Source organism: Xenopus laevis, chromosome 2L (assembly GCF_017654675.1).
Source record: "Xenopus laevis strain J_2021 chromosome 2L, Xenopus_laevis_v10.1, whole genome shotgun sequence".
Classification (NCBI taxonomy): domain Eukaryota; kingdom Metazoa; phylum Chordata; class Amphibia; order Anura; family Pipidae; genus Xenopus; species Xenopus laevis.
In genome coordinates, this window is record NC_054373.1 from 86540686 (window position 1) to 86560158 (window position 19473).

At 38.1% G+C, this 19473-nt stretch overlaps 1 protein-coding gene across 18 annotated transcripts in view; it reads right to left on the reverse strand.

The window, feature by feature from the left end:
• Positions 1-450: 450 nt before the first annotated feature.
• Positions 451-19473, reverse strand: part of epb41.L (erythrocyte membrane protein band 4.1 L homeolog) — a 119083-nt gene continuing 100060 nt past the window's right edge. For 16 of the 18 annotated variants that reach the window (XM_041580884.1, XM_041580897.1, XM_041580896.1 and 13 more), the window contains 5 exons: positions 8651-8779; positions 8280-8381; positions 7554-7634; positions 6247-6351; positions 451-1386 (listed from right to left, as the gene is read on the reverse strand). In XM_041580884.1, the coding sequence (XP_041436818.1) occupies positions 1357-1386; positions 6247-6351; positions 7554-7634; positions 8280-8381; positions 8651-8779 (447 nt within the window). In that variant the 3' untranslated portion in view covers positions 451-1356. 18 annotated transcript variants of the gene reach the window in all.

Sequence of the window (19473 nt, forward strand, 5' to 3'; positions counted from 1 at the left end):
ATATATAAAAATGGGATTAAAACCACATTTACAAATATCCTTCATTATTTAAAAGTAGAAAATAATACATCATGAGGGTTTTTTTGGGGGGAATTTTTGTGAATTGGTTTCTATTATTGTAAATATATTAAGAAAATGGTTAGAAAAAGCAATTTTCACTCATTTTTTTCAGTTTAAATATAGAAGTCCCCACCCCTGGAACACAAGTAAAAGAAGAATTGTATTAAAGTAGGTGTCCCCCCCCCCCCAGGGAAGAGACACAGGGCAAATGGGAAACACAAAGAGAACAAAGGAAAAAGAAAAGTTGTCTATCTGCACAACTGGGTGCCATTGTTTTATCACTTCATCAACAACATGGGATGGAAGTCCCCCATGGAAGTCCCCACCCCTGGAACACAAGTAAAAGAAGAATTGTATTAAAGTAGGTGTCCCCCCCCCCAGGGAAGAGACACAGGGCAAATGGGAAACACAAAGAGAACAAAGGAAAAAGAAAAGTTGTCTATCTGCACAACTGGGTGCCATTGTTTTATCACTTCATCAACAACATGGGATGGACGATGCTTTTCTAAAGAAAATCTACAGCTACAGAAAATATTTCCCCTCATCTCAATTCACAGATGTATGTGACGTATGTGGGTTGGTGGTAGGGTATAAAGTGTGTGTTTCTCTCCGTGTAATTGACCACAGAAGTGGCAGAGACAACATGGGGCTGCACAGAATTAAAAGCCAGAAAGTACATCCTATAAAAGAAATGGAACCACGTCAGTTCAAACAGAACACAAAGCACACACTTATTAAAACATGAAAAAGTACTTAAATATGTTTTGGCTCAGTCAGTGCTTGAGAAAATATGTAAATATTCCAAACTGCGCAAACACTCAGGCTCAGCTTGTGTTTCAGTAAATTTTGTTCTAACGCCAGCACGGTCACATCCACTGAAATAGTGACATGGCAATGGTAAATAAACAGAGACTCGCGAGGAACCACAAATGGATTGTGTGCGCTCTCATTGGCTGAACTCATAAAGTGAGCGGAACAGTGATAAACTAGTAAAGCTGCCCTTTATCTTTGTTATTCCCAATCCATACGTGAGGATGAAAAAATACAATCCTTTAGAAGAATTCATTCTGATATGGGAAGCCATTTCATTTCAACATTAGTTTTTGAAGGAGTTTACAGTTGTGGCGTCACATTGTAAATTCCATGTTCGAGGGGGAGACAGTCTTTGATCAAACACAGAAATGTGGATTGTTGTGGTTGAGGTGAAAACAGAGAGAGAAAATTCCAGTGGCTGCTGACAATGTCCCAGGGGTGAGGGAGGATACTTCAGGGAACTGCTGGTTTTCTGGAAAGTCTTTAATGTGTCCTGTTAAAAGTCTGTGCCGCCTGCAAAGAAACAAACATACTGTAAGTGTCCTGTAGCCGGGGGGCAAATGAGATTAGGGCTAAAGGGTAAGTAAAAAGGTCAGCAAAAGCAACATGTTCTTGTTAAAATGTTGTGCAGAAGTGTTACTTCCTGGCAGGGCAAATAAACGTGAGTGACTTTGATGCACTTGATTTTATTTTTTATACTTAGAGTTTTTGCCAATTTAACAAAAAATGTGGAGAGGGTACAAAAGGGGACGACGACAATAAACTCCAGTAGATGCATATATATATATATATATATATATATATATATATATATATATATATATATATATATATATATATATATATATATATATATATATATATACTAACATATTTTTTCATATAAGAGATCAGTAATATAAGAATACATTTATTTGGCATATGATAGTTATTTATGACATCAGACATTCGAATTTGTGTTACCTGCCCAGATTTAACAAAACAAGGACAGTGACAGAAGGATCACATTTCTGGCACTACATAGAAGGGACGGTGCTTTATTTGCTCTGGCATTTTTAGGCTAATGGACAAAAATGCATGTGTGCCACATTGGTGCTCATGTCTTTTTGTAAATATTCTAGTCAGGGAGACCTTTTACCCTGTAGTGGTGGGTATGTGTTCCTTCATTTTCCTGTTTTAATATAATTCATTAGCTCCTGTGCCAATGGGGGAGGGGGAGGCATCAACTAACTTCCATTTTTTGGGAATAAAGGCTTCGGTAGCCTGTAGCTAATGCAGGCCCCCAAGTAAGCGGAAAACAATCGCAATAGCAACCAATCAGTAATTCGATTTCTACAGCCACCTACAAGTTAGAAAACAAAAGTAAACATCTGATTGGTTGTTATGGGCAACGTTAACAGTGATTTTTTTCCACACAATGAAGTATTGCATAGTTATATAGTTAGTTAGTTACATAGTTCGGTTAAAAAAAACAAAGTACGACCCCTCCAAATGAAACCCAGTTCACATACCTACACACACCCACTAAAACTATATATACCAATATCTATATTAATTGTAGATTTTAGTATCACAATAGCCTTTGATATTATGTCTGTCCAAAAAATCATCCAAGCCATTCTTAAAGGCATTAACTGAATCAGCCATCACAACATCACGCGGCAGTGCATTCCACAACCTCACTGTCCTGACTGTGAAGAACCCTCTACGTTGCTTCAAATGAAAGTTCTTTTCTTCTAGTCTAAAGGGGTGGCCTCTGGTACGGTGATCCACTTTATGGGTAAAAAGGTCCCCTGCTATTTGTCTATAATGTCCTCTAATGTACTTGTAAAGTGTAATCATGTCCCCTCGCAAGCGCCTTTTTTCCAGAGAAAACAACCCCAATCTTGACAGTCTACCCTCTTCATTTAAGTCTTCCGTCCCTCTAACCAGTTTAGTTGCACGTCTCTGCACTGCAGCTCAGTTATATTCCTCTTAAGGGGGCAGATTTACTAACCGGCAAAAATTTGACAGCATCCACTTTGGACCCAGCGCAACACTTCGCCAGGCGAAAATTTGCTCAGACAACTGCAATTAGCTAACATGCAGAGTTTCCTACTGAGCGCCAAACGCTGGTGACTTTTTGCTAGCGGTACTTTGTGCATTTCAAAGCGAAGACACACTAGAGTTAATTTCTGCCTAGTGAAAATTCGCTAGAGATCTTGGGCTCAGGTTAATTTGCATATGGTGGGAAATTTAAATTAATGGATGTCTTTATGTTATATGTTGCAGCAAATACATTACAATTCCACTGTTAATTCCACATCTCAAGGAAACCTTAATAAAGACAATAGAGTTGTTATAATGCCCGACACATAAGCCCACTGTATACGGTAATTAATGTTCCATATGTTAGAATTAGTTAAAATTTTTAAGGACTTTTGCAGGCTATCATTCTGAAAAAAGGAAAAGTCACCAGTGTTTTTTGAACTTTGAGGCTTTTTCCACTCACAGAATATGATGTAAGTAACAGAAGATTGAGGAAGATCTATGCACTCCAGTGCACTTCGCCTGGTCTGAGCTGGCGAAAGAGGTAACGTTCAGTAAAATCTGCATTTTAATGCATTTTAATGAATTTGCAAAGCAATGTCCATTCGCCAGAGCAATGTTGTTGTCTCTTTCACTAGGTAAATTGTCCGTGTCCCTGTGGGTTGTAACGCTAGCGAATTGATGCCACTTCACCCTTTAGTAAATTTGCCCCAATGATGGAAGCCCAAAACTGCAGTGCATACTCCAAGTGAGGCCTTGCCAAGGGACCAATAAACAGGCAAAATGATGTTTACATTCCTTGAGTTAATGCCTTTTTTTAGTACATTGCATATGATGTACTGGGTGTTTAAGGATGGGAACAGAAGTGAAGGCATCTATTAGGAATTTAAAGGCTTCCGTGGCCTGTGGAGACAAGGATATGAGTTTCTGTTCTGTGATAGCCGAGTTGGGTGCTAGGTATGAAGAGATTGCATGGATAAAATGTCTCTAATTGTTTTGCAAATCTTTACACAAACAATATTTTGCAAAGAATTATTTTTATATCGATCGGTTAGTCTCTAAAAAAAGCCAACCTCAAAGGGTACTTGTAATCACATACAAAAACGCACATAATGCAAATGTACAATACTCTGTTAATGGAAATAAGATGCTTTTCATTATTAGTCTAAATGTGCAGCTAATGCTACAGAATCTTGCATGTTGCATTTAGAAAAACACAACTAATTAAGAAACCCCTACAAGGTTTTCCATTTTCTTTGTATTGCACATATTTATATGTGTTTAGGGAATTTAAAAACACACCCCAACCCCACAAAACTTGTGTCTGTGTGTATATGCCCTTAGGTCCAGTTTAGTAAAATGGATTATGCTAGGCTGTAAGGCTATTATGTAAGACAACAGAAATTTAAGATAAAATCATGAGTGATACTTTGTGGTTATTGTTTTATTGTGGTCTATGGTTTGTGTTGTTACGGGCACTCCATTTTTCTTTTTTTTACATCTTTTTTACTTTTAGGCAGCTAAATTTACAGTCACAGATAACCCCCTGTGCAAAATACTCCTCTCCTTTCCACAGAGTTCATGATCTTAATTTAAACAAACTATTTTTGGAGAAGAAATAAAGGAAAAGACACAAAGCAACAATCCTATAATGCTTTCTAAGTAAATGTGTGGATTTATTTCATTACAAAAGGTGAAATACATTTTCAAGCCCTGTTTATTTTAGTTATATTAAAGGAGAAGGAAAAGTTAAAACTTAGTAAGCCTTATCAAAAAGGTCCATCTAAATATACCAGTAAACCCCCAAAGTAATGCTGCTCTGAGTCCCCTGTCAAAAGAAACACAGCATTTCTTTCCTTCTATTGTGTACACATGGGCTTCTGTATCAGACTTCCTGCCTTCAACTTAAACCTCATTGCCCTGGGCAAGAGCATGCTCAGTTTGCTCCTCTTCCCCTCCCCCTCCCTTCTCTACTGTAATCTGAGCCCAGAGCAGGGAGAGACTCAGGCAGGAAGTAATGTCACACCACAATAATAATGCAGCTCCTATCCTAAACAAACAGTTTCTAGAGCTTTTTACTCAGGTATAGTAAAACATTCTACAGAATAAATATAGCATTCTAGCTTGCACTATTGCAGCTAATCTATTGGCAATAAAATGCCTCCGTAGCTTTCCTTCTCCTTTAAAGGGGACCCATCACCCAAACAAAATGATCCAAATCCTATTTTATCATGTTAGTCAAGCAAAATGAACTTTAATTACACTGTATAAATTATTTGAATATTGTTTCCTTCAGTCTGGGAATTCATAATTATAGCAACCAGGAAGGAGCCATTTTGTGGACACTGTTATTAAGGCAAGCCTTGTATCATCACAGAATCTTGTTTGTGCACCAGGGGACAGGGACACAAAGTCCATCCCCATGCACTGGTTACACAATTAAATGGTTAAGAGAGCTGGGGGAATGTAGGGAGAGCGGTGACATCTAGGAAGTGCTGAATGGAAAGTGAAAGTAATTGCTTGCCCCGCCTCTATGCCTAGGCATAGAGGTGGGGTAGGCAATATTTGATTGACAGCTGATATTTTTAAATGAGTTTACAACAGCTATGAATGCTTTAATGAAAAAAAGAAATTGGATTTCATATTTAATTTAAGAAGGACTTTTATAATACAGATTTTTATGTCTGGGTGACGGGTCCACTTTAAAGTGTATACGATCCCTTTAAGTACAATTGTAATGCACAATTGTTTGAACTCTTTACACAATAAACACAATGGAGTTGGTCCCCTAGCAACTTTCTTTGTGTACGGATATCTTGCTTGTTTTTGCAATTACAGGTATGGGACTGATTATCCACAATGCTAGGGACCTGGGGCTTTCCAGATAACGGGTCTTTCCGTAATTCGGATCTTCATACCTTAAGTCTACTAGTAAATCATGTAAACATTAAATAAGCCCAATAGGCTGGTTTTGTTTCCAATAAGGATTAATTATATCTTAGTTTGGATCAAGTACGAGGTACTGTTTTATTATTACAGAGAAAAAGGAAATAATTAAAAAAAAATTGGATTATTTGATTATAATGGAGTCTATGAAAGCCTTTCCGTAATTCGGAACTTTCTGGATAACGGGTTTCCAAGTAACAGATCCCATACCTGTACTAATTTTCAATATTATTTTGCAGAGTCAAACTTTCTTCCTTACATTTTTTGTAAGCTTTCTAATGATTACAATTAGCAAAATATTATAGTAATTATGGTAAGTTTCAAGAACTATTCTGTTCTAACCTCTTTGGGTGTCATTTTAAGTAAATAAAGTGAAGGTTAAATTAGAAACTAAAATACCTCCTGGTATTCTTCAGCTATTTCTGTCTCTTGATGAACAACAACCTTGGTAACAGACATGTCTGGGTGCTGCTCCTTTGCTTCTTTAATAGCTTGAACTAAGACCTGAAGAAAAAAGACAAGTAACACCAATGAGAGTTGCCCTGTGAATGAATCAGGGCCAATTTTGCTAAAAATAGGGCATTTCAGTCATTAGATTACAGAAACATGGGGAGGCACATTTATCGAAGGTCGAAATTTCGAATTTGTGTGAACTCGAAATTGAATCAAAATGTATTAATAAAATTTAAGTTTTAAAACTTCGATGAAAAGAATCAACCCGAAAGTGTGAATCAAATTCAAATTAAAAAACTTGATTAGAGTTTTTTTCTCAAATGTCAGGAAGGCTGCAAACAACTCAAAATGGATCCCTGGACCTATTCCATTGACTTAAACATCAATTCAGCAGGTTATAGGTGGCGAATAGTCTAATTCAAGTTCTTAAAGGGCCAGAGTATGATCAATTTCAAAAATTGAATGAGAATTTTTTAAAAGACTCGAATCAACTTTGAATAACTCTCTAGTCGAATTTGACAGTTTTGACCATAAATAAATCGGCCCCATGATGTGCATCTCACACGATGAACAATGACAATTGAGATCATGAACTGAACGTAACTGCTCAGCTGTTGAAATTGGGCGTTAATGCACCCGGTGCAAGTGTCCTAGCAGTGATGCTGCCAATTAAAAAAAAAATAAACCTATTACCCCATTAGCCTCCACCTTTTGTGGGGGAAATTATTAAAGGTGCCCTTTAAGAAAAACTGAGAAAAATGGACTATGTATCAACAAAGCAAAGTATGATACAATCTGGTGAGTCATAGCCATAAAGCAAAACAAACAGTTTCATGATTCTACCTAACTGCCTGCCTGATTTATTTTTAAAAGACACTCATATTTGTACTACATTGCAACCAAAGACAGGGCCAGTTTTGCCCATCACATCAAGGAATCTGAAAACTGCACCGGCCCGGGCTTCTTCCAGTGAGCACCACGGAGCGACCCACGTCCGTCTTCCTCTTTCTTTGCTCGGCTGCCCATGCGCAGTAGAATGAAAAGCTGAACTTTAACTAAAACATTGGCTATTTCGTTCAACTGCGCATGCGTCTGCCCTGGAAAATTTAAAGAAAGAGGACGCTGGAAGAGGATCGCTCCATGGTGCTCTGCTGATAGGAGCACTGGCCCAGGGTTTCAGGTAAACAAATACAATCACTTGGGGGTACCTAACATTTGGCTCCCCAAAGGCAGTTGTTAGGTTGCCTCCCTACCTGGTCATGATCAAGGTCTCCATCTCCTGTGATGACTATCCTTTTCTCTATGCGTGTCTCTGAGATGCCACCTTTTACAGTCTAAAAGGTAAAAACAAACAAATGTATGCATATTATAAAAAGGTTTTTATAACAGGACTACCCATATTTCACAGCAGAAGAGCAAAAAAAATGTAAAATGAGGGAAAACCTGTATATACAAATTTTCCAAAGGGCAATGGCACATTGAGCTGTTTGATGAGCAGCCAGCTTGTGTGTTTTAAAGTAGCCTAAAAATGCTCAGTTAAAGCATGTGAAACAGCCCGGCCCATCGGCACAAGTGCAATACAGATATTTCAGCAACTATGGCCTGACAGGGGCTAAATGAATACTGCATAAGTCTACTGGGGAGTCTTTGCTCCAGCCAAAAGTTTGCTACAGGTTTAGTCACCTATAGCAACGAATCTTATAGTGTGCTCTGGGTTACTGCACCTGGGTAAACTTTCTGCCTATTAATAAATATGGGGGTTAACAGTACTACAGTTGGATATCACTGGCTGATGTATCCTAGAATGTTTGGGTGTAAGTAGAGTGCTTCATGTGAGCCATAGGGATAGACAGGTATAGATCAGGTATACAGGTATAGATCGCTTATCTGGAAACCCAATATCCAGAAATCTCTGAATTATTATCTATTTTTTTTTTCTGGATTTTATGCATCCCCATGTATTTTACAACATCTCTCACCTTTGTGATCTGGGTGGTGGTGGTACTACTTGTGGTCTCAGAAGTGATTGTATGAGCGGTTAGTAGAATGCCAGGTTCCTGGTCAGTGTTAACATCATCAGACTGAAAAGAGATAAAAACATACATATGGGCACTTTGTTTAGAACAACAAATCACATCTAATGTTTACAATGTGATTGTAGTGTAGCTGAATAAAAATATATGCAAGGAATATTCGGATATGTAGTGGGCCTGCAAATCATCAACTTCACTACAGGTTTCTTTTTCCACTAAAACGGATTTTTGAGAAATACGAAGGAAAATATACCATGGCAAAGGTTTTCACTAGGATATACAGCAAATAGTCTAGGATCTGTTCAAGCAGTACTTACTCTGGCTGCTTCGTATGTGATTGTTTTGGTCTCAGTGTGTACCAAGGGAACCTCCTTAGTTGGAATCTCTCCCTTTTCACCGTTTGTTGCATTGGAGATGGTGACGGTCTGTGTTTTCACTAGTGGAGGCTGCAGAGATTTGGAGATGGAAGTTTTTAAATTTAAAAAAAAAAAAAAATTTGCATACTGCATGCACTCGTTACCGTATAGCCAAAGCATACATCTTTGGCTTCTAGGGAAAGCTGTAGACCTAAAAAATGGACTGTTGAATACAGGTGTGGAAGAGTGTGGAAATCTGATTCTCACATCAGCCACCTGAACATGAGACTGACAGAGGGTTGGTAAAGTTTAGTAGCATGATTTACACACACAAAAAGGATACAACTTACATGTGCTTACTGGCGGGTTTGTACAACACAGTCCTCTGGACACACATACATTCTATATGCGAACTGCTTGCATCAAAGTCGACTTTTTAAGAGCGGACATTTTGTGCTGCACACAACAAACAACTGCCTTCTTATTAATGTTGGTTTTTAAAATACCTGCTCATGTTCTGTATAATGGTGAAAGCTTACAGTGTTTCTGGATACTGAAGCATTTCACAGACAGAGCTATTTGATCACCACCACTTACTGGCAAAATTTATAAACTATTACAAAAAAAAAAACTGTAATGGGGTTACCGGTATGTAATAAGAGATACTAACCCCCATATGCACTATGTTTGTCCAGGTGTTTTATTATTAGTTGGAATACTAACAAGGTCAAAGCAAATCATTATTAAAAATTTAGATTATTTGGATACAATGGAGTCTATGGGAGAGAGCCTTCCTGTAATTTAAAATTTTCTGGATAACAGGTTTCCGGATAATGGACCCATACGTGTATTACAAATAATATTGTCACAAAGAAATATGCAAGGCAAATTCACAGTAAAAACGAGAAAACCAATCCACAAGTAATAAAATATTTTCTAGTAATTATACAATGAATCCATAGCTGTGGGGGGGCAGTGCTACATGTAACTGTTTGAAATTTTGTGTCCCTAGAAACTCTATGCTGGGAACTTTTACACATGGTTTACATTTATGCCTCAGTGGTAATTTCCATGTTGTTTGTCTTGGTTGTACATACATCTAAGTCCAAGAACTGTGTCAGCTCTGCTTATACCAGCAAAACATTCATTTTCTTCATATCTGTATTTCAATCAATGGAGACAAATGTTCTCTACATACAGTCAAACCCAAAGGGATAGAGATAATGACCCATGTAGTTGCACCACCCCACAATGTATGGCAGAGGTTCCCACCATATTATCTATTAATTGAATCCTCTTCATTCCGTCCATGAGCTAGTGACCTCAAGTCAATTTAGCTTTCTCTCCTGATATTATTTTATTGTTGCTAATTTCTGTTCACACTTTTAAATTTTAAATTATTAAAAGTTAAGCTTTAACTACGCTGATATGGTAGGAACCTCTGGCATACTTTGTGGGCCACGGTGGTGCAACTACATGGGTCATTCTCTCTCTCCCTTTGGTTCTGACTTACTGTTTCTTGACCCCTGCACACCACTACTTTGTTTTTCTGTATTATATCCAATAGATAGAAGGTGCTACCCTTGCTTGTATAGTATATGCTCTCTACATACGATTGATTGCAAAGGACAAAAAAAACTACTTTAGAGATGCACCAAATGCATATATTCTCTGATTTGGTCTTTACAGTTTCTTTCATGTTTCAGAGCTTTAAAGGGGTTGTTCATCTTTAGATTAACTTTTAGTATGTAGAGAGTTCTGAGACAAGTTGCAATTGGTTTTAATTTGTTTTTTTTGTGGTTTGAGTTATTTGGCTTTTTATTCAGCAGCTCTCCAGTTTGCAATTTCAGCAAATCTGGCTGCTAGGATCCAAATAACACTAGCTGTGCCGCCCATTGGGCTTTTATAGCTCTTTATATATATTTTGATAGCCCAATTATATTACTGTTACTTAGTTACTTCATTCAGAGCCTCTAGCTTTAAATTTGCTAGCCAATACCTCACTACCACTGATTCAAGGGAGTCATGTGATCATAGGGCAGCCGTTATTTCCCTTCACAGTGGCAGCCATTCATACCTGTTCAGCTTAGGGTGAGAAGGTATTCTGTTTTTACCTCGAGGATACAGTTTTCTTTTTGGATTACAATTGCTTGCAACAATTCTACAATTAAAGCCAAGGAATTAAAGCTCATCTGATGCTGTGTTCTTGTGAGTAAGCTACTGTCAAATGTAAGTTCATCCATTCCTACAATTTACTGGAGGCAGAATAGTAAAAACAGAACCTTGCACCCTTTGCTAGTGAAGACAAAGGCTTGCACCCTGTACTAGTAAAGATAGCAAGATTGAGACTTGTTTCTTGTTATACAACAAGCCTGCTCACAGGATTGAATCAAGAATTGCTTAAGTCTGCTTATGCTTTGCTAACGTGGGACTGTTAAAAATCAAATGCCTGTGTCTGTTGTCAGCTGTTGCCAGCCTGCTATTTAATCTTGCTAAACTGAACTGTGGTTAACTGGATCTTTTCATCCCTACAATATCTTCAGAGACAGATATAATTTCTCTACTTGTCATAAATCCGTGGATTTCATTATCTATAGAAGTTTATATTGTTTTGACTTTTCAAAGCTTAAGGATTACAGTTTATTTGCTCTTATTGAGAGGATCAAGTTACAAACTTATACTGGACTCTTTTTGCCTGCAAGGTGGTAATAATTTTCATCACACCCAGCTTTCTGTCAAATATATATAATGTCTTTACAAGGATTTGAATGTTCAAGTAATGCAAATATTCAAGAAATGGCATCTGCAAAAGAATTAAATCAAATGTCTGTTATGCCAAAGCGTGCAACCAAACCTTCCCAAAAGGTGATAGAAAACTATGAGACCGAAAAAGATCTTATTTTAGGGAAGCTGGATGATATTTGGAAGAAGAATGTTCATTGTATGTCACTTTTTAATGCCAATTCTGATAATTCCAGTGAGCTGAATGATGTTCTAAAACGTTTAAGAAATGCCTTTGACTGTTTTCAAACACTGTCTGAGAGATATCTTGCATTTTTAAACAGATCAGGTATTAAAGGTTTATCTGAGGAGAAGAATAGAATTTATCTCATTAAAGAGCAACGGTGTAACACTGTTCTTGAGGTAATAATGAAGATTGAACATAGGATTGCGGATTTACATGAAGTTAGATCACATAGGAGTGTATCTTCAAAACACACATCCAGGTCCTCTAAATCTTCCAGATCCGCCTATTCACACCATTCCACAGTCAGTGACAGGCTTATTAAAGCACGTGCAGATGCGGAAGTAGCAAAATTATTATCAAAGTTCTCTGTAAAAGAGGCTATGCTTAAAGCTTCTCAAACACAAATGCAAGCAGAAAGAGATGAGGCTGCAGCTTTAGCAAGGCTGAGGGTGTATGAGGAGGCTGTAAAAGGACAAAGTGGGGAGGAACCAATAAGTATTGCTGCTTCACTTGCCTCAGAGGACCCACTGAAGCGTACTAGAGACTATCTTGCAAGTCTCAGCAGTAGGCAAGCAGTAGACAATGCCTCAGAGGAGCATGAATTTACACATAAAGTTCAGGAGCAGTCCCAACAAGAAGCATACATTTTGTCCAGTAACAAAGGTCAAATTACTGCGGATACAAATATTAATGCTAGAAGCCTCTACAGTGCTCAATCCATGCAGCTACAGATGGGTGCACTACAACAGGTTGGCATCACAAGTTTGGATACACCGCATGACACAAAGGCCTTTTCCCTGGGACAAACACTTCTAAGTGATATGGCTCCCTCGCAGAGACAAGCGAGAACAACACTCATTGAACCTCCTCCAGGACTGAACACCTTTGCACCTCCATACATTCCTGCAACCTCAAGTGTAACAAATACAGATACCAGGCTAGAACACGCTCCTCAGATCATTAAGACGGAAAGGTCAGAGATGTCTGAATTTGCCAAGTATATGATCCGACGTGAGCTTATAAGCTCTGGTCTTACAAACTTTGATGATTATCCTGAAAACTACAGATCTTGGAAGTCAACTTTCAAAACAACAATAGAGGATTTGGGAATCTCTGCAAAAGAAGAACTTGACCTACTGGTAAAATGGTTAGGCTCAGAGTCTTCTAAACATGTTGTTCAGATCAGAAGAGTGCATGTGCACAATTCTACAGCAGCCCTCAGTGCTGCTTGGGAAATTTTAGAGCAGACATATGGCAGCTCAGAAGTTATAGAAAATGCCCTGTTCAAGAGAATACAGGATTTCCCAAAAATCTCCAACAGGGAAAATCTTAAATTTCAAGAACTGAGTTATCTTCTTCAGGAATTACAACTTGCTAAAGAAGACCCTTGCTTACCAGGCCTCAGTTATCTTGATACTGCACATGGAGTTAATCCAGTGGTTGAGAAACTGCCTTTCAACCTTCAAGATAAGTGGACATTTTTAGGTTCAAAATACAAACAGGAGCACCATGTCTCCTTTCCACCTTTCTCTTACTTCTGTAAGTTCATCAAGGATATAGCCAGAGCCAAGAATGACCCAAGCTTCATATACACTGACTCAAGAGTACCTACGTCTCCTTCTTCTAAGTCACAGAAGCCAGATTCCAGGTACAAAGAGAAAACTGGGCCAGTATTTGTTCAGAAAACAGATGTTATTCAAAGAGAAAAGGTTGAGAATCCAGACAGACAATGTCCTCTTCATAAAAAACCTCATGCTCTTAAGAAGTGTAGAGGATTCAGGGACAAAACCCTCAAGGAACGCAAAGAGCTTCTTCAAAAATATGGCATTTGCTACAGGTGCTGTGCATCAACAGAACACTTTGCTAAAGAGTGTAAGGCTGTCATCAAATGTTCAGAGTGTGAAAGTATTAAGCATGTTTCTGCCCTTCATCCAGAGCCTCTCAGTCCTTCGTCTGGGCAACAGATAACCCCTGCAGCAGAGAATGGCGGGGAGGACGCAGTGTTAACCACTACATCTCCCATGGTTTCTTCTACATGCACACAAGTTTGTGGAGATCGCCTTCATAGCAAGTCATGTGCCAAAATATGTCTTGTTAATGTGCATCCTAAAGGGCATCCTGAGAAAACTGTGAGAATGTACGCTATCTTGGATGATCAAAGCAATCGATCACTAGCTAGATCTGAATTCTTTGAACTGTTCAATATTAATGGGAACACTGAACCCTACACACTTGGAACATGTGCTGGTGTAACAGAATCAATCGGAAGAAGAGCAAATGGCTTCATAATAGCATCACTTTACAACACTTTGAAGTTACCACTGCCAACTTTGATAGAGTGTAATCAATTACCAAACAATAGAGATGAGATTCCAACACGTGAAGCTGCAAGTCTTCATCCCCACCTGATGCACATAGCTGACCAGATACCAGCAGTAGACAAAAATGCAAACATACTACTTCTTCTGGGCAGAGACATCTTGCGGGTCCACAAGGTTCGTCAGTATTGCAATGGTCCTGGAAATGCCCCTTATGCCCAGAGACTCGATCTTGGATGGGTGATAGTTGGAAAAGTGTGCATTAGTAAGGTACACCCACCAGATAGAATCAGTACATGGAAGACTAACGTGCTAGAGAATGGTCGCACTTCTTTTTTCAAGCCATGTAAAGATCATTATTATGTGAAGGAAAAACCTAAAACTGGCTTTGAGTCATCCCTCTTCACTCAGGAACGGTTAATGTCCTCAACGTATTTCGATGACCAGCTTGAAAACACAATATTCCAAGTTACAGTGGATGACAACAAACCAGCTCCATCTATCGAAGATAAAGAGTTTATTAAGATAATGGACAAAGAATTCTTTAGAGATGATTCTAACAGCTGGGTAGCTCCTCTACCATTCCGTGTCCCAAGACAAAGGTTGCCAAACAATCGAGAACAAGCACTCTTGAGATTTGTTTCACTACAACGTTCCCTGAAGAAAAATCCAGAGATGAGAGAACATTTTGTGAATTTTATGAAAAAGATCTTTGACAATCTTTACAGAAAACAATGGAAAAGTGTTCAGCATCTTGCCGATTATTTTTGGAACAGATGGAGGAAGGAATACCTCTCTACTTTACAAGACCGCAGGAAATGGCAGAAAGACCAACCAAATTTAAATATAGGAGATCTAGTTCTTCTAAAAGACGAGCAAAGTCATCGCAATGAATGGCCAATGGGACTAATAAACAATGTATTTCCCAGTGATGATAAAAAGGTACGCAAGGTTGAAGTAAAGACTGTTAAAAACGGAACGGCAAAGACTTTCACCAGACCTATCACAGAAGTAATACTTTTGCTGCCCAATAAGGACAACTCAAGGTCAACTCATGGGAATATCAAAGAAGGCATGAATGACAAGGGATAGTGACTGTTTATCAAGTATTCCCTTTATGGATTGTTGTTGCGTGTTCTCTCTTTTTTTTCTCTTTCAGGCTCCTGTGGAAGATGCAGAATTGAACTATTGTTTGTTTTATTGGTTCTTAGATGTACATACATATTTATGTTGATATATCTAAAAGTTTAATTAGATATATAATTTTTAAATAATAGTGGTATCTACAGATACCAAGCGGGGAGTGTGCCGCCCATTGGGCTTTTATAGCTCTTTATATATATTTTGATAGCCCAATTATATTACTGTTACTTAGTTACTTCATTCAGAGCCTCTAGCTTTAAATTTGCTAGCCAATACCTCACTACCACTGATTCAAGGGAGTCATGTGATCATAGGGCAGCCGTTATTTCCCTTCACAGTGGCAGCCATTCATACCTGTTCAGCTTAGGGTGAGAAGGTATTCTGTTTTTACCTCGAGGATACAGTTTTCTTTTTGGATTACAATTGCTTGCAACAATTCTACAATTAAAGCCAAGGAATTAAAGCTCATCTGATGCTGTGTTCTTGTGAGTAAGCTACTGTCAAATGTAAGTTCATCCATTCCTACAATTTACTGGAGGCAGAATACTAGCAATCATGCACTGATTTGAATAAGAGACTGGAATATGACTAGAAGAGGCCTTTACTGGGAAGAGGTGATTTTGCTAAAAGAGAGAGATACTAGACAGAAAAACAGTGAAAATAATGCAATGAAAATGTTTTACTTTAGGGCAATGACACACAATGCTATTTGTCACTTAGTGTTTTTTCACGACACAAAACGCCAGACATTATCCTGCCATAAACATTACTGAGAATTGTCTCTGTTAAAACACTAAAATTGCATAATTGCTCAAATATGCATGTAAATGCATTTTTGAGTGATTACACTATTTTGAGTGTTTTAACAGAATGTTTTTTTTTTTACATATACCGGATAAAAATGACATGTAGTTTAAAAAAATATTACTGGTTATCTGAGAATTGTTACATTTGAATATAAAAAAAAGATACTGTAACAAGACCAGGTCAATAAATGGCATTTATTGATATTATTTTCCATAAATGAAATAGATTATTTCTTCTATCTTCTGATCTGTTTACACATTAGTGATTTAGTCATTTAGTGAAGTGTATTAAGATATGCAGTTGATAGAGAAAATCTGGAATGGCAAGGTTTACATATGGAATGTCTCACAGTCTTTGCTTTTTTGGAGCCCCAGAGCTGCAATGTCAGGTCAGATTAAAAAAAGTCATGAGAGATTTTTGTAAAGGTACGCATGTAGGTCTAGGAACAGACTCGACAGGCAATCGTATGCTTCCTTTCACTTGTACAGAAAGAAGAAGAAGGATTTGCAGCACTACTTAAAGGTTTGCAGTGAGGTGCATCTTTAGAGCTCAACTTCACAATATGTCGACGTGTTGTGTCTTTAAATAGCTTGTCCTTCTTTATGTTTACAAAGGTAAAGGGCTAAATATAGAGCTGCCCACCATGCTCAGATTAACAAGAAGGATTCTTGGTTCAGTCAAACAGGGTACGGGTATACAGATAAAAAGGCCACTATGGAACAGTTCAGGAACATTTTTACAAATATTCAGAGCAATTATAATATTATTAAGGAACATATTTGTCCCTAAAAGCATAAGGCCACTGAGAGTCTTTGTAACAGTCCATTATTGAAAACCTTTTAAGAAAGGCAGTGTACTGTGGAAGTGACATTCCACTTCTCTGTGATTTCTACACATTTGATGCTGGGGCATAGAACAACAACTTTGCATTCAGTGAACAATAAATTGGCAGCTGCATCCAATAATAATGGATAAAAAAAAAAAAACGACAGAAAGACAAAATATAAAAATAGGAAACTCAGCGCTTGCTTGAGCATTTAAAGGAAAACTATACCACCAAACAATGTAGGTTTCTATAAAAAGATATTGCATAAAACAGCTCATATGTAAAACCTTGCTTCATGTAAATAAACCATTTTCATAACAATATACTTTTCTAGTAGTACGTGTCATTGGGTAATCATAAATAGAAAATTGCCATTTTAAAAATAAGGGCCGTCCCTTGGGATTGTAGGATTCACTGTACTCACAAACATACCAAACAAACTATACATGTTCGGTCACATGAGCCAAATAAAAAGACAGAGTTCTGTCTTATGCTTCCACACTTCTTCCTGTTACAGTTATAGTTGTAGTATTTCTGGTCAGGTGATCTCTGAGGCAGCACACAGATCATCACAAAATGGTGGCTCAAGGCAAAAGATGCAAAAAGGCAAGATTTACTTAAATATATATTCCAGTTTCAAGATTCTTTAATATGCCACTTAATATGATATAAACTGTTTTATAAAGATATAAACAGATTTTATAAAGATATAAATCTGTTGCTTATATATTCATTTTGGGGGTAAAGTTTTCCTTTAAGACAGAGAGACCAATTTCAGTCATGGCGGACAGGCCCGGATTTGTGGAAAGGCCACCAAGGCCCAGGCTTATGGCAGCAGGAATTCATGGGGCGGCATGAAGCCCATCACACCTGGGGCTGATCATGAGATACAATCGTTTTTTAAATTTCCCATGCGCCAATCCGCAGTGCTCCAGACCTGATGAGGAAAATTTGTGCATGTGCACAATTGAAGGGGAGGGGACAGGGGTGACGAAAGGTAGTGGGCCTAAGGGATCCCGCTATGTAAATCCGGTAAATCACTACAGCAGTGCAGTGGTTAAATACTCCAATCCCACAGTGCTTAGGGGAAGGCCCAACGTGTCAGTGGATATGCAATACCAAAAAGAGTATAATGTAAGACTAAGCATTTCCTAACTAAGACCTATGTCATACAGGGTGATCATCAGAACATACAGTACTTGTAGGTGGCTAAAAATAAGATTGTTTTATAGGGGCATAAAAGACCACCTGCCTCAGAGAAAATAATGAAACCTATCTGTAGCCAGCTAGAAGTAAAAGGCCTATATCGTACACTTATGATTAGTGTGGGAAGTGGAAATGCAGTGTTACGCTTGAAAAAGAGAATATTACAGAGGGAAAGGACAAACCAACAGATGAGCGCTCACAAAAACACCAGCCACCAAAGTGTCACCGCTAGGAAGAGGAAAAAGGACATAAGAAATGGAATTTGTGGGTTAGGAAGAAGGAGTGGGTGCAGACGGCACTTCTCTGTGGATTTTTCCTCAGGCATTGGGATGGAGACTTTCGGGAGGAGACCCCGTCGGTCTGTCCCCAGTGGCTTTTCAGAGTCTTCGCCCTGCACTGAAGGCTCCTCCTGAGTCTACCCACAGAGGGGTGGCAGAAGAGAAAGAGACAGGTGAAAAAACAAAACAAAAACACAAGAGAAGAAAAAAAAAAACAAAAAAAACAGATGGAGTAAGGGGAAGAAAGTTAAATGTATTTCTTAGGTATATGCAAAGTATGAAGAAAATCAATCTCAATCAATCTCCTTTAAGACTTCTAAGTAGCTAGGGAATTCCCAGAAACGTAAGAGCTGGAAAATATTTATGACAAATTTTAGCGATCAATCTCTCATTGATATGTTCAACATGTCTAATTTCAATGATAAAAAAAAAGTATTGATGGCAGTTAGTACTTAAGGAGTAAAACCTCAATGTTCTAATGAGATATTTATTTGATGTTTTTGGCAGTGATGCTTAGCATTCATGGCACTGGTGTGTACAAAGTTTTAAAAACTGTTTGTGCAATTGAAACTGAAAAAAATGTTTGTGCACTTCATCACTGTTAACAAGAAAACCAGAATATGGAGTTTGCTCACTAAGGTATTGATAAAAGCATTAAAATAATATGTCATAGCAAAGTGCTTTGGTAGACACAGGAAGCTGGTTCAGGGGAATAAAACTAACGCACATAGAGGCTCAAGCCTAACGTTTTGGCAGCGAGACATATGAGCAGTGCTAGCAGCTTAAAGTTGTTACTGGGCAGGAGTTCACTTGAAATCAATGAATGTGTGCAAATCACATTGCACCATCCTCTACCGAAATGAAGTTATTCTGCTTCAGTTTAAAGCTACAATGGGTCAGATCTGATCTTTCAGTCTGTGGTGCAACCTGTATCCTCCATGGCTCATGAATCGATGGGGCTCCAAATATGAAGACAAACTAGTTACAGCTTCTGCTTCAAAAAGCATTTCATTTGCAGTGGCAAATGTATATCTTTAAATCCACCTATAAGCATAATGATAAAATCTCTGTGTCAAATCTTGCCACACCACAGATGTTTATGCTGGCCGCAAAAGGCATTTTAAGACAAGAAAAATCGAGCCCTCAGCTGTTTTATAGGAACTACTGTATTTTTATAAATTTTGGGGCTTTGAGATGATTCTTTGCACAACCCTAAGTGAACAGGTGAACAGGTGACT